We start from the raw sequence: 14734 nt of genomic DNA, 5'->3' as shown, positions 1-14734 counted from the left end.
CCCTGTTATCTGGCACTGCCACTTCGTCTGTCCCCCATCCCTGGCTCACTCCTTCTTGGATGCTGGACAGATGCCCACCCTCTCTGACCACCCAGAGCCAGCTAACTCAAGCCTGTGGGGGAAGAGGCCCTGAGTGGTTGAGAGCGAGCAGCCCAAGTCACGCTGGGCAGGAGGTGCTTGATGCAGACCGGTTCCCAGGGTCTTTCTCTCTCCCCCGGGGTGGGGGGGGGGCGGGAGGGAGGTCTCACCCGCCTGTCTGACACTGTGAATTCACTGCGTTCTTATCCTTGGACCTCCCTGCCTGAGCTCAGATTTGTCTCTTCCTAGCTGTGATCTTGGGTGCCCCTCTTACCCTCTCAAGGCCTCAGTCTGCTCTTCTGTAAATGGGAGTGGAAACGGCTTCCTCTGAGAGCTTGTGAAGATCTGCTAGAGAGTTGTGCTAGAGACTTATAAACTGTAAAGACTTGTCCAGATGCTTCTAACCCATGTAAATATAAATCAGGTCATGTCACTCCCACGCTGAACACTCAGCGATGGCAGCCCGTCTTGTGCAGACACTGTGGGCAAACCAGCAAGTGAGGGGCCAGGGGCACGACTACACCACTAACTTTAGAGTGCTTCACTTGCTGCTCAGTCTTTGAACCAATGGGTGGATGAAATCCAGTTTTTAGAGTTCTTCGAGATTCTCGGGTGGTGGGTTGCGATAAATCCAAAGTCTGTACATATCTCCGTTCAAAACTGTCTTCACTGAATTAAACCTTAGGACCATCTGGTCTACCTCATCTTCTCTGTCATTTGCCTGGTTCTCTGGCTACAGTCAGGGGTGGGTTACGAGGGAATTAAGGGCAGCGACTGAAGGAGGTATATATGAGAGGGAAAGAAAACATGCACTCTGAGTAGATGTGATTTTTAAATTCACCATTGTTTTGGGTTATTTATGCATTAAACATGATTTAGTTATTTGAGTCCCTCCACAGGTTTATGAAAACAGTAATTATACTGATAATCGCAGCCATCACATACGAAGAGCTTACTCTGTGCTAAGTCCTGTCAATGGATTACCTCATTTGATCCCTACAAAAACCTATGTAAGTAGATCAAGCCATTTTCCCTTATAAGCTGGGGAAACTGAGGCCTGAGAAATTAACTTGCCCATAGTTACATAGCTAGTAAACGAGAGAGCAGAGACCCCACAGATGGCCTTTCTGACTCCAAAAGTCCAACCTTTAGGCTCTATAGCCTATTTCACTAACCAAACGAAGTATTTAACTGCCTACTCTGTGCCAGGGAATGTTCTATGTGCTGGAGTCGCAGTGGTAACACCGGACCCACAGTGCCTACCTTCTAGAGGGGTGAGGAGGGGGCAGAAAAGGAAGTAAACAAATTCACAGACAAGGTAACTTCAGACAGAGGAGGGTGTTCGGAAGAAAATAAAAAGCAGACAAGAGGATGGAGAATGACTGCGGGTGGGAGGGACAGCTCTCTGTGTGAACTGCAGACCACAGACGGGTCACTTCAGAGGTCACTGGATGCACCAGCCTGGGAAACACATGCAAACAAGTACTTAATTCACCCGATAGCTATTTTTACTTCTTTTGCTTCCATTTTGGGTAAGCAGATGGAAATTCAATGCACAAAAGGGGGGAGTGGAAAGAGAGAAAAGAGCTTAACATTGCAAATCTTCTTGAAATGGTATTTAAGGGAACCACAAGTCAGGAGCATAAAGCCACCAGTGCCATCATCTCTATTATTTGATAAGAAAACACTTTCGCAAGCCGAGCAGAAGATTAACGAGCCCACTTCTTCAGACTGAACGCGCAGCCTATCTGCGGGCGCCTCCCACTTCTGTGAAGTGCTCATCTGAGGGGAAACATCCCCCTCCTGCATCTGGACTGGAACAAAGAGAGGCCTCTCTTTGTTGTGTACTTCATGTGTGTTGGGGGCCCTGCCCCAGAACTTGGGGGGCCCCCAGGAAGTAGGCGCTGCTTAGATCTTCCCTCTACACAGGAGGAAACTGTGGCTTGGAAGGTAAGGAGACCTGTTCGGATCACACAGCTGGAGGAGGCGGCGCTGGTTTGACCCTCACGCATGGGCGCCTCTAAGGATGCAGGTCTCCACGGGAAAACCACTCAAGCGCCACCTAGGAGCATTTGCCTAGATAAACAACAACCACTGATGATTTAAAAAAAAACAACACAACCTATTCTGTGTTTTAAAAATGTACATGAAATGTAGATTTCATGTAATATGTCATGAAATATGCCCTTTGAAGCAACAAAATCCCTCTGCGACTTCTGCTGCCAGTGTCACCCCACCTGTCCCAGTGTCCTGTGGCTGTTCTTTAAGGCCCAGTTAAAACCCCAGTCTGTTCTGACACTACCTCCCCAAAGACTCCAGTCTTCTCCAAGATCCTCTGGGCTATGAGGATGAGGATGAAGAAGATGATGACTGACACACACTGTGTGCCAGGCACTGTGCTTTACATATATTAACTCAATCCCCATGACACCCCTACGAGGTTGGCACTGTTAGTCCTGTGTTAAGAAGAAACTGAGGCATGGAGGCTAAACGAACGAGGCCACCAGCTTGTACATGGCAGAGCTGGGATTGGATCCCGGCCGGTGTCAGGGCCTGAGGGCTGACCTAATGCATATCATACAACCAAGCTGCTTCTTACATCGTCTGGTGGTTTGTGCTCATTTTCTCCCTCTGTCTTGTTTTCGTCTCTCTTATTAGGCAGGAGACTCAATCACACAAGGCCTCCATAATTCCCTTATATCCCTTCCCTGCTGATCCACAGAAGTCCAGTGAGAAACGTGAGGTAATTAGTGAAGCACTTAAGATGGTATCTGTCACTTAATATGTGCTCTATAATGCTAGCTATAATTAGCAGGAGTGTTTGTAAGTAGGAATAATATTAGGAGTTGCATTATTAACTATTATTATTGGTAGTGGCACTGGTTACACTGGTAATATCAATAGTAGTAGTGGTAATTGTATTAGCTGTAGTCGTATTACTAACCCAGATGCTGCTTGAGAACCCAGTCAGAATGGCCATCATCAAAAAATCTAGAAACAGTAAATGCTGGAGGGCTTCCCTGGTGGCGCAGTGATTCAGAGTCCGCCTGCCGATGCAGGGGACGCGGGTTCGTGCCCTGGTCCAGGAAGATCCCACATGCCGCGGAGCGGCTGCGCCCGTGAGCCATGGCCGCTGAGCCTGCGCGTCTGGAGCCTGTGCTCCGCAACGGGAGAGGCCACAACGGTGAGAGGCCCGCGTACTGCCAAAAAAGAAAAATGCTGGAGAGGGTGTGGAGAAAAGGGAACACTCTTGCACTGCTGGTGGGAATGTGAATTGGTACGGCCACTATCTGGAGAACAGTATGGTGGTTCCTTAAAAAACTACAAATAGAATTACCATATGACCCAGCAATCCCACTACTGGGCATATACCCTGAGAAAACCATAATTCAAAAAGAGTCATGTACCAAAACGTTCATTGCAGCTCTACTTACAATAGCCAGGAGATGGAAACAACCTAAGTGTCCATCATCGGATGAATGGATAAAGAAGATGTGGCACATATATACAACAGAATATTACTCAGCCATAAAAAGAAACGAAATTGAGCTATTTGTAATGAGGTGGATAGACCTAGAGTCTGTCATACAGAGTGAAGTAAGTCAGAAAGAGAAAGACAAATACTGTATGCTAACACATATATATGGAATTTAAGAAAAAAAATGTCATGAAGAACCTAGGGGTAAGACAGGAATAAAGACACAGACCTACTAGAGAATGGACTTGAGGATATGGGGAGGGGGAAGGGTAAGCTATGACAAAGTGAGAGAGTGGCATGGACATATATACACTACCAAACGTAAAATAGATAGCTAGTGGGAAGCAGTCACATAGCACAGGGAGATCGGCTCGGTGCTTTGTGACCACCTAGAGGGGTGGGATAGGGAGGGTGGGAGGGAGGGAGACACAAGAGGGAAGAGATATGGGAACATATGTATATGTATAACTGATTCACTTTGTTATAAAGCAGAAACTAACACACCATTGTAAAGCAATTATACTCCAATAAAGATGTGAAAAAAAAGAAAAAAAGAAACATCAGCCTACGTCAATGAAGAAAGACTGTTCTCGGCGCCAACTGTCACCTAAGCATGTTTATGACCATTTTAGTAACGAGGGGAGCAGGGGGCGGGGCTGGGGCATGACAGCCACGATTTATGAGTACTTTTAGGTGCCAGGCACTGAGCTGAGTGTTTTACCGCATTATCTCATTTAACCCGAGTAGCATCTTATTGTCTTCACTGTTTTACCGCTGAGGAAACTGAGGCCTAGAAAGATGGGCTGATGTGTCCCACTGCTAGAAGGTAGCAGAGAGGGCACCTCCGGGATGACCCAAGAGGCTGGTGGAACCCTCTGACCCTTGGGCAGTACCCGAGGTCGTGGTATGGACTTCAGGTGGAGTGGGTAGGACCCCTACGGGCTGGCACCTTTGCCAACTCCAGTTTTTCTGAATTCTGTCCACGTCCTTGCAGGAACCCTCTCGGCCAGGATGACATGGATCAGGGCAGCCAACAGAGGGGCTAGACACCCAGCACCTTCTTCCGGGACCTCACCTGGAAAAGGGCTTTGATCTCAGAGCAAAAACAGCTCCATGGGAACTGGGGACTGATAGGTATCAAAGCAGCACTCTGGGCCACTCGTCTCTCCTGAACCTGCCCAGGGTGCAGGACCATGTACCAGACTGCTCCAGGGTGGATCCTGGTAGAAGTGCCTCTCCTCGCAGCAGCACGGGAAGGGCTTCCTAGCGCCTTCATTCTCAGAGTGGTCCAGGTGCTGAGAGGGGATGTGTGGGGAAAGGGCAAGTGAAAATCAGCCAGAAACACTGAGCAGGCCAGCGGTCCCCAACCTGTTTGGCATCAGGGACTGGTTTCGTGGAAGACAATTTTTCCACAGATGGAGGTGGGGGGGCCGGGGCGGGGGATGGTTCAGGCGGTAATGCGAGTGATGGGAAGCGACGGGGAATGGCAGATGAAGCTTTGCTCACTTGCCCGCCACTCACCTCCTGCTGTGCGGCCAGGTTCCTAACAGGCCGCGGAGCGGTACCAGTCCGCGGCCTGGGGGTTGGGGACCCCTGTCCTAGGCTTCAAGCTCAGCCCTCCCCTTGTCTTGGCCCTGGAGGCCCCAGCTCCCCCGGGCATCGTTCTGGACCGTGTTTCCTTATTCTCACACTGCTCCTTTCTCTCTCCTCCAGGTCCCACACTCTCTCTTGCCACGTGGTCTCGGCATATGCTATTCCTTCTGCCTGATACTAATCATCACAGTAGCTAATACTGAGCACTTACTGTGTCCAGGTACCATTCTAAAAGTGCTACCTACATTAACTCATCAGCGCTCGCCTTACGGGTGGTTGTGAAGACTAAATGTTAGTTGTCCACAGAACCTGGGCTCTGGAGAGACTAAGTGACAGCTTGAAGGATCTAAAATAAGAGAGTGATGAGTCTGATCTCAAATGCGCGTCCTTGAATCGCAGTTTTCCCCTCAGATCATGCTCTGCTGGCTGAGAAACAGAACACCAGATGTTTCCAGGTTCCATCCCAAGTCAGACGCTCTTCCTGGCTCAGCGTTCTGAACACCAGCAGGCCCCCAGCCCTCGGACCGAGCTTCCCTCCATGACGGGGCACTGTGCAGGGCCGGGGAGAGGGAAGCAAGGGGGCCCAGGCTTGAAGTTAAGCAGATGGGCTGGTTTGTGGAAAAGGAGCCCACCTTTGTTTCCAGTATTCCCAGATATTCCTCAAGGATCTGGCTTCTCTGCTGCTGCTGGCAGCACCGTTCGGTGAGTCTGAGCACCCCAGCTCCTGAGGTTCTGAGGCAGAAAATCAGATCACCCTTCTATCTCAGCCCCCTCTGCGTCTCTAGCTGCATCTGTCTCCCTCCGTGTGCTCTGTGGGATGATGTTCTCCTCCAGCAATTTGCTGGCAAGCCGGCAGACCTCCCTCTGCTCCGGCATGTCTACACGGCCTTCCTCCCCACTTCCCCAAACCCGTCATTCCCAGGAGGACGATGTCCTCTGCCCGGATGCTATTTCAGCTACCCATCCCTCTGCCTCCAGGCATGACGAGCAAGGACCACATTTAGCCAGATGTGGCTGTCCATTCTCCTCCAGACCATGGGGGAAGAGGCTCCCCCCATCTCCCTGGGTAACCCTGGATCTCTGACAGCAAGTTCTTTCACTTTCTGAGCTCAGTCCTGGGTGATGACATGCCCTGCAGGGGGGCAGCTGTGACTAATCCTGTGTTTGAGATCCTGCTGGTGCCTGTGATGCAAAGCTGCCAGCAAGAAAGGGATCCTGGGAGGGTGCAGGGAGGCTCAAGCTGCGGGGCTCTCCCAGGACAGAGGAGAGGCAGGTGGGGCTGGAATGGCCCCAGAGAAAGTGGCCCCAAGGGCCATCACCCACCCAGATTATCTCAGCGCTTTAGGACTGGGCCTCAGCAGCTGGGTGGGAAAGCTGTAGCCTGGCATGGCGAAGGGCGAGGGCTTTCAGGTCAGAGAGACCTGATTCGAATCCTTGCCCAGATACTCAGCAGCTAGGTACCCCCTGGCCCCGCGCCCTCGTCTGTAAAAGGCAGGTGATGCTAACACACACCTTGCTGATTCGCTGTGGAGCACAAAAGAAACAGAAGTCGGAGAGCTGCCCTTTAAAAGGAAAAGCTGGGTCTTTTCACATGTGGCATCTCACTCGCCCTCCCTGATGGGTCACTCAGCCCTGTTTAGCATATGAGGAGCCTGAGGCGTGGAGGGGCCTGTGCGGGAGGCTGGATCGGAGCCCAGGTCCCTGCTTGAAGCTGTGCTGCTGCCCGGCTCGCTGCAGAAGCACGTTCGCTCGCTGCAGAAGCACGTTCGACTGCCTTCTCGTGCCTCGCAAAGCTCCCGCTGCTTCTACAACTCCCTTCTCCCTCCAAACCCAGAGCAGGAGGCCCTGGGGAGAACGGTCCTCACGGAGAGATACTGAGGCCCCCGCTGACCAGCGCAGACGCAGCTCACGGCGTAGCAGGATGAGCTTCACACAGAGGGTTGAAGGCATGTCCCGCCTGCCCTGTCAGCACACTTGTGGTCACACACAACCCCCGTGGGAGGGAAGAAGGGTACTTTCTTCAAAGCGGAAATCTATAAGCACAGACTGGAGAGGCACCGTCAGTGGTGCCACGGGCCAAACCCAAGCAGCCAAACTGAGCTCCGGAGCCCAGGTAGCCGAGGCGGTGGAAGAGGTCCCTTAATCCCCACAGGTCCAGACATCCCCGAACCATCGAATCCCCAAGCGGAAAGCCTCCAGGCTACAAACCCACCATCATACCTGAAATCAGAGGTTCTGTCCAATTCTGCTTGGGGGACCTGACCCCCATGTCCCAGACATGGGACAGAGGGAGGAACTTCAAGGGAATGAAGTGGGGGAGGGGAGAGAAAGAGACAGACAGACATCCCCAGACTCACAAAAGCAAAGCTTTGTCACCCTGGAGCCCTAGCAAATGCCGGCTCCTTGGTGCACAGGAGAGAAGGGCTCTGCTGAGGGTATTGGAGTGGCAGTGCCTCGTGGGGACATGCGTCCCAGCTTGCAAAGGAAAGGCCAGCCAGGCTCTCGAAGTCCTGCAGGGCCTGCCCTGTCAGAGTGCATCCAAGCACGGCAGGCCCCACCCTGCAGCCAGGAACCGGGCCACCAGAGAGCTGCCGGGCTGTCTGTCCCCCTATTTTTAAGGTGTCCTTTTAGTGCCCAAATCTGAATTTTTGGGATTCTTTTTTCCTGATGGTGGTTCCAATTTTCCACATGTCTGACACTCACTTGAAACGATTCACGGAAAAATGCTTTTGCAACCGACTTCTTCGTGCCACAGACAGTGTGGTTTGTAAATAAGGAGACACCTAAACACGTCCTCATGTGTATGTTGTCACTCAAGCTCAGCCATCGCAGTCACACAGACAAGCAGCTCATGTAGCACAGAAACCCTGATGTCATGTTTTAGAGCGTCAGGGGCTGGGAATCCCCCCAGGAGGAAAGCCAGAGGGTGGCCACAAAGACATCCAAGGGGTTCTGGGCACAGCGTCCACAGAAGAGCAGCTCCCTGGCCAGCACCACAGCCAGTAGCCACGGTCGCAGCCGGAGGGCCAAGCAGCCCAGCCTGGGGCAGCAGGTCCCAGGAAGGTTCCTTGTCCTCCTTTCCCAGCCACCTTTGCTTGGGTGACCCAGACTCAGGCTCAGTCTAGCACCCTTGGGGACCTCACCACTAACGAGCAAACCTCCCCTCCCCATCCCCACCCCCTCCAGATGTTTTCTTGGCCCTCTCTCCCTCCCAGCCAGCTCTGGCAACCACAACAATTTCTCCACAAAGCAGAAACAGCTGGGGCGTAGAGCCTGTGCTCTGGCCCCATCTCCCTGCTGGATGCTTCCTTCAGGAAACCCGGGGCCTCCACCTGCTGCCTTCTTGCTCCGTGTCAGGCCCCACCTGCATTCACTGTCCAGCTCCCCAAGAAATGAGACAACGATGGTCTAATAATGACACCGGTGATAATAACAGCAGCGGTAGCATTTACGGGGAATCTACTGTGTGTGTGGACTGGGCCACTATTGCTTCATGTCTCTTGTAATGACAGACGGTATGGTACAGAGGTTACGAGCAGAGTCTATGTGGCCTTGGCAAGTTACTGAATCTCTCTGTGCCTCCACTTACCCATCTGTAAAATGGGGCTGTGAAGAGCACCTATTTCCTGGAAGTGTGTGCCCACATGTAAAGTGCTCAGCACGGTGCCTGGCACGTGGCAAAGGCCCTATAAACATCGCTGATCATCATCGAATCCTTAAAACTGCTTCATTACTGCCCCATGTTTATAGCGGAGGAAGCTGAGGCTCAGGGAGATTTGGAACCTTGCACAAAGGTCTCAAGGTTCTTGAATGTCAGAGTTGCTGTGCGTGCCCAGGCCACCTGACTGCTGAGCCTCTGCATCCTCTGCTCCCAGCATTTGCCGTATGCCCACAGGATTGCCAGTGTTTTCACTACGGCTGTTTTTAAATGAGCTGGTGTGGGATCTACCCTCGCATCTTGATCTTTTGTGACTGTGGAGGCCCTGGAGAGGTGGGCCTGGCTGTGAGGACCACACCACTGAGACCCAATGCCTCCCGAAGACAATGGGCGGCGGGGGCGCTGGGAAAGCAGTGGCACTCTCTGGATCAAGGTCTCAGATCTCCCTCCTCTGTGACGGGGCACAGAGACCCTGGGCTGCTCTCCCCCTCTCCTGGGCCCTGCTGTGAGGTGGAATGTATGCACCCAGGGCTGCCTAAACTGGAGGCGAGTCTCTCCCACTCCCTGGACCTTCAATTACACAACCCTCGACCCCTGTCCATGAGTCGAGCCCGTGGACAGACCCTGCCTTGGGCGGCCATGTGGTGGCCTCCAGGTAAAGCTCCTGTTAGCATATATACTGGACAAATTATAAAAAAACATCTCCTCTGGGCAGAAAATTGAAAAAAAGGTGGCCCTCTGAGTAGACCAATTAGAATGGGCACCCTGTCCTCAGGCTGACATGGCTCCATGTGTGTCCCCCACTCATGCCCCTCACTGCGTCCCCTCGTGCAGTGTACAACCTGTATACCTGTCCTTAGCAGCTCTTTCCCCAGTTGGGAAAGGGCTGGGACCCCGTGGACAGCACTAGACAGGGGGCCAGCAGGCCTAGACCCTGGGGCTCTTTATCCACTAACCTGCTGGAGATCAAATAACCTGCCAGAGCCATGACGTTCCCATCTATAAAACGAGAGAACAGGGCAAAATGTGCCTAAGAATGATGATAACGGTGATATCATCATCATCAAAAGAGGTGACAGCCACCACTGATGGAGGGCCAGTTACCACCCAGACATTGTCCTAAGTGCTTTTTCTGAGAGCACTAGCTCACTCGATTCTTACTGCCACCTTTCTAGGTAGGTGCGAATACCTCATTTTATAAAAGAGGCAACTGAAATTTCCAAGAGCCCAGGTAGCAAATGCTAGAGCTGTGAGACAGAGGCCAAGGCCCACCTTCTGAGACTCAACGACCCCACCCTACAACAGCCCGGGGTGAACAAATCCTGCTGCACCCCAGGGACAGGCCTTCATCCGTCTGAATTCGCAGCCGTCGCCCGTGTCAGGCCGCCTCCTCACAGGCACACAGGCCGGGGCCAGGGCTCTTTTTCCACCTCATCGGTCACTCGGTCAGTCAACACACATTGGGTCGCACGGCCCACCAGGTGTGCAGCCCAAGGCAGATCCCTACCGTTCGTTGTTCAGGGCCATCCTCGGGGGGTCCAGGTTGGGGTTCTCCATGGACTCCATCTGTGGACACCGCAGGAAGTAGTAGAGCGTGTGGAGGGCGTCAGGGGACCAGGTGATGGGCTGGGGTGGCTGACGGGCCTGGCGGGCGGGGCTGGAGCCAGGACCCAGCGGGCGACGCCCCTGCATGTGGTGCATGGCGCGGGAGACCAGGTCACCTGGTGACGAGGGCAGGCGAGAGGGAGAGAAAAAGGAAAAGTCTGAGTTCACAGCCCACATTCTCCCAAGGATCCTGCCAGCTAGAGGAGCAGCTAAGCCAGCATGCCTAATTACTGTTTACCCAGAAGCGGCAGGTGGAGGTGGAAACTGTCACCCAGACGCATGATAGCAATTTAGATTCCCTTTCACTTCCAGTCCTGCCTTAACAGTTGAACGAAACGCTTGGTAGGGGCCCGGCCCCACCAGAACTTACGCTAATATGGTTTCTTTTCCAACAGCCCCACTCCCTCCATCACCCCATGGCCCTTCTCCCAGCTCTCACCACAGGAATCTCCCTGGGCTTCTTTTCCCAACCTCCAATTCCTGTGCTAGGCTGCGTGGTGATTCTCCCCCGTGCTGTCTGGTGCAAAGTCCAGGTACTTCTGCAGAAAAGGGACCTCCCTCTCCACGGCCTCAAGGAAAACTCCCACCACCATCCATTATGCTTATTATGTGCTGAGTGTTCAATTTTCTAGAAATAGAATTTAATCTGATCCTTACAAGGCTGGGGCCCGAGTAGGATCCCCATTTTGCAGACGAAGAAACTGAGGCTTATCCAGTAAGCAAACATTTACTGACACCATGCATTTCCCTGGTCACAGCGATGCCGCGGTGCCCAGTAAACGGTAGAGTCTAGATTTGAATCCAGGCCTGTGTGACTCCAAAGTCCATGAACTGAACTGGGACCCAGGCCGTGGCCTGCGCTGATGAAGTCTGCAGGGTCCTCAGGTCCCCATATCCTGTGCCGTGTTTCTTCCCCAGTTGAGTCTTTTCAATTCCCCACCAGCCCAGGACAGGAAACGTCCCATCATTGTGTGAGGCCACAATGCTGAGAAAGGACGGGTGAAATGGCCCCAGGCACCTGCGGGCCCCTCTTGCTAGGAAAAGTGGCGCCTTCCATTCTTCTCAGGCCTGAGAACTCAGGGGGGCGTCCCCTGTGGGTCAGCTTGCCCCTTACAGATAACCCCTTGGAGAGAAAGCCTCTGAAAGAGGCTGAGCTCAAGGAGGGAGAAACATATGGCAGGTGAAGTGTTGTTCAACGTTCAACAGGACCAATTCATTCACTTATTCCGTGAACCTCCCCTACAGAGCCTCTGGGTCTGGGACTCTATACCATGTGTCCCCGGAGCCCTGCACAGCTTCTACGGCACAACGGGTGCTCAGCAAACACTTGGAGGATGAAAAAGTAGCCTTACACATTCATTTCATTTAAGATACAACTTCTGGTGGGGCCTGACTTGAGCTCGTTAGCTGCCAGGTTCTCCCATGACAGCCACAGCGGCAACGCTTGTTTCCAAGCAGGGACAATGACAGCCCTGGAATTGGAGATCTCCACTGGGAAAGAGCCCTCCATGCCACCCCCAGGTCCTCACTCCTCTCTACAAAGCGGACTCTGCTCATCCCGCAGTTGTAGCTCAGCTGCCCGGGTGCCTGCTGCCAGACCCCGGGGCCAGGAGGGCTGAGGGCACTGAGTTCCTGATGCCTGGTTCCCATCCCCCAAACTCTAATTTAATTGGCCTGGGGCAGGACCCAGGCGTCTGTATTTTGTAACAGTTCCCTCAGTGAATCTGACCTCCAGTCAGGTTTGAGAATCACCAGGTAAGCGGATGAGCGCATAGATTCTGGATTAAGACTTGCCTGGCTTCCAATCAGGGCTCTGCTATTTCTATCCTGTGTGCTTTACGTAGTAAGTTACTTAACAAAGCCTTGGTTTCCTTATCTGTAAAATGGAAATAATCGTTTCTAACCTAAAAATCCTGAGGATTCAAATAAATAACAAACATAAAGCACTTAACATCATGCTTGGCACAGAGTAAGTGCCTGGTAAAGTTAAATATATCACCATTATTGTTACTGTCTTTTGTTATTAATCCTCTATCCTACAGGCCACCTCGTGGTACTCTTCCTTCCGGGACCTCTGCCTGCAGTCAAGCACTGCCTCGCATTTCCCAGGACAGGAGGAGTCCAGCCCTGCCCTCGGGCTCCTGGGTAGTAGAAACTGGCATCAACAAGCCCAGGCCAAGCCGTCTCCCAGCAGCTAGTTGTAGAGCTAAGTTGGCTGCAATAAGTTGAAATCTGGCTCCCGTTTCTCCAGGTCTAAATGTCATAACTGTTGGCATGACCACAGGACCACAAGGAGGAGAGTTCAAAGAGTCCCCGATAGCATCGAAGAATCTTGTTGAAATATCATTTCAAAGACTCGACAAGGTAGAAGTCATTACCATTAATTACGTTTAAGATGGTTTCGTTGTTCCTGGTGTAGAACCCTTGGCAGCACGTTTCCAGCCAGGATGCAGGCAAAAAAATCGAGGAAGGAATAGGAATACCTCCTAACAGCTCCCGAAAAGGGAAGCCAGGAACAGAGAGGCCTTCCGAAGGTTCGGGAAGCCATGAAGGCAGCAGAATGGTGACTGGAGATGGAGTCCCCGGACACTTTGCTCCAGGCCCAGCTTCGGGCTTCGGTGTCTCTCAAAGACCAAAGAGACAGATGCCTGCAGACAACTCTGATCGGGCGTCTAAAAAACTTAAGCTGCGCTGCAAGTCCAGGTTACGGGCAAAGACAGCCACTTGTTTTGGATGTTCTCCCAGAGGGATTTTCCTCCCTGACGCCTTCTATTTTCTAGGCTTCAAGATAGACATGAAAAGATAAGACAAAATCTCTAAAAAAAATCTCTTTACAGCCACCCCATAAGGGAAGCATTTCCATTTTACAGATGAGGACACAGGCTACACAAGTTAAGTGATTTGTCCAGTGGCGCAAGCAGGACTTGAACTGGGGTCCCTGTGTCCCAAACGCATGTTCTCGACCAATGCAACACTGCTGCTTGAAGTGTGGTCTGCAAACTGCGACAGGTCTGTGAACTGGGACAGGTGTGCAAACTGGTTACTGGTTCGGAAGTTCATTTCAGAAACTGAGAGTGAGCTTAAAAAAACTTCCAGAGCAATCCGACAGAGTGATTTTATGCCTACGTAATCGAATTAATAAAATAAAATGGCTTGCATCTTACCTGTGCTTTATTTCATATTTCTAAACGTTCCTTTTTATTGTATTTTATAAAAGTTTCAGTTTGCAACAAAGCTGGGGGGATACCATCCCTGACCTGCTACCACAGTGAGTTTCAGAAGCTGTGGCCCAACGGGGCTGTGCTCTGGGTTTGGTACAGCTGGGCACTCCTCAGAGCTGCTTCTGAGACATCCTTGTACTTGAGAATCAATTGACCCTCAGCTTGATGAGACCTCAGTCTGAAGTCCAGAAACATCCACAAGTATGGAGAAACAAGCCCTCCCTGCTTGTTCATCATGAGAGCCCTGAGCAGAGGTGCTACGGCTTCCCTCTGGTCTGTCCAACCTGCATCAGGAGCCATCGAATAAAAAGAGAGTGGGAGGGCCTGGGATTCAGCACTGTCTCCAAAATGAGGCCCACACCATCTGGCTCCCTTTGAAAAGAAGTGTTTTGTTTATTTCTTATTCCCTTCCATTTACCTTCTCATAGGTAGAGAGGGACACAGGAAAATACAAGTGCCCGAGCTCCCTATGCAGATGGACCTGATACAAGAATGAGACTTCCTGACCTACCTGGCAGGCTGGTCCTGGCCAGGTGCAGGGAGAGAGCGGATGTTAAAGCCGGGCTAAACTCTAAGGTACGAGGTGCTCAGCGCCAAGTATCACTCGCTTCATTAAGCTCTTTAGTCTTGAAGAGAAAAACTGCAGTATCTGCTTCCACCTTCACCTCCTCCCTCCTTCACAACGATTAGCAGAAACCCTGGTTTCAGAGCGAGGGAGCTCGGGCATCTCGGCGCGTGACACAGCCTGCTTGGTTGTCTGTGAAAGATGCTCTGGGGATCCTTCTTCCCTTTGGTCTGAGGAGTGGCTGAGCCAGGATGGGGACCAATCCTAGGTGGGTTTTAGGAGGCAAAAACTGGACGATAGAGAACTTATTCTCTCACACACACACACCCCGCAATACACAGCTCAGGTTCTGTTCTCATCACTAGCGATACGTACACCAGGGGATACAACAGAGAAAGTCTCCATTCTCATGAAGCGGAAGTTCTAATCACATGAGAAAGATGACCAACTATTCACAAGTAAATATATAATCAATGCCAAGTGTCCATTAGTGCCTTGAATAAACCAAAGCCATAAGATGGGAGACAGAGAACGAG

General features: G+C 51.8%; 1 protein-coding gene across 2 annotated transcripts in view; it reads right to left on the bottom strand.

Annotated features, from left to right (window-relative positions):
• The window catches only part of ABTB2 (ankyrin repeat and BTB domain containing 2), a 182313-nt gene that overhangs the window by 31628 nt on the left and 135951 nt on the right, over window positions 1-14734 (bottom strand). For both annotated transcript variants that reach the window (XM_060159430.1, XM_060159431.1), the window contains exon 3: window positions 10315-10528. In XM_060159430.1, coding sequence (XP_060015413.1) covers window positions 10315-10528 — 214 coding nt within the window. The remainder of the gene's footprint in view (window positions 1-10314; window positions 10529-14734) is intronic.

The sequence above is a fragment of the Lagenorhynchus albirostris genome, chromosome 9 (assembly GCF_949774975.1).
Source record: "Lagenorhynchus albirostris chromosome 9, mLagAlb1.1, whole genome shotgun sequence".
NCBI lineage: Eukaryota > Metazoa > Chordata > Mammalia > Artiodactyla > Delphinidae > Lagenorhynchus > Lagenorhynchus albirostris.
This window is presented reverse-complemented; position numbering and strand designations above follow the sequence as displayed.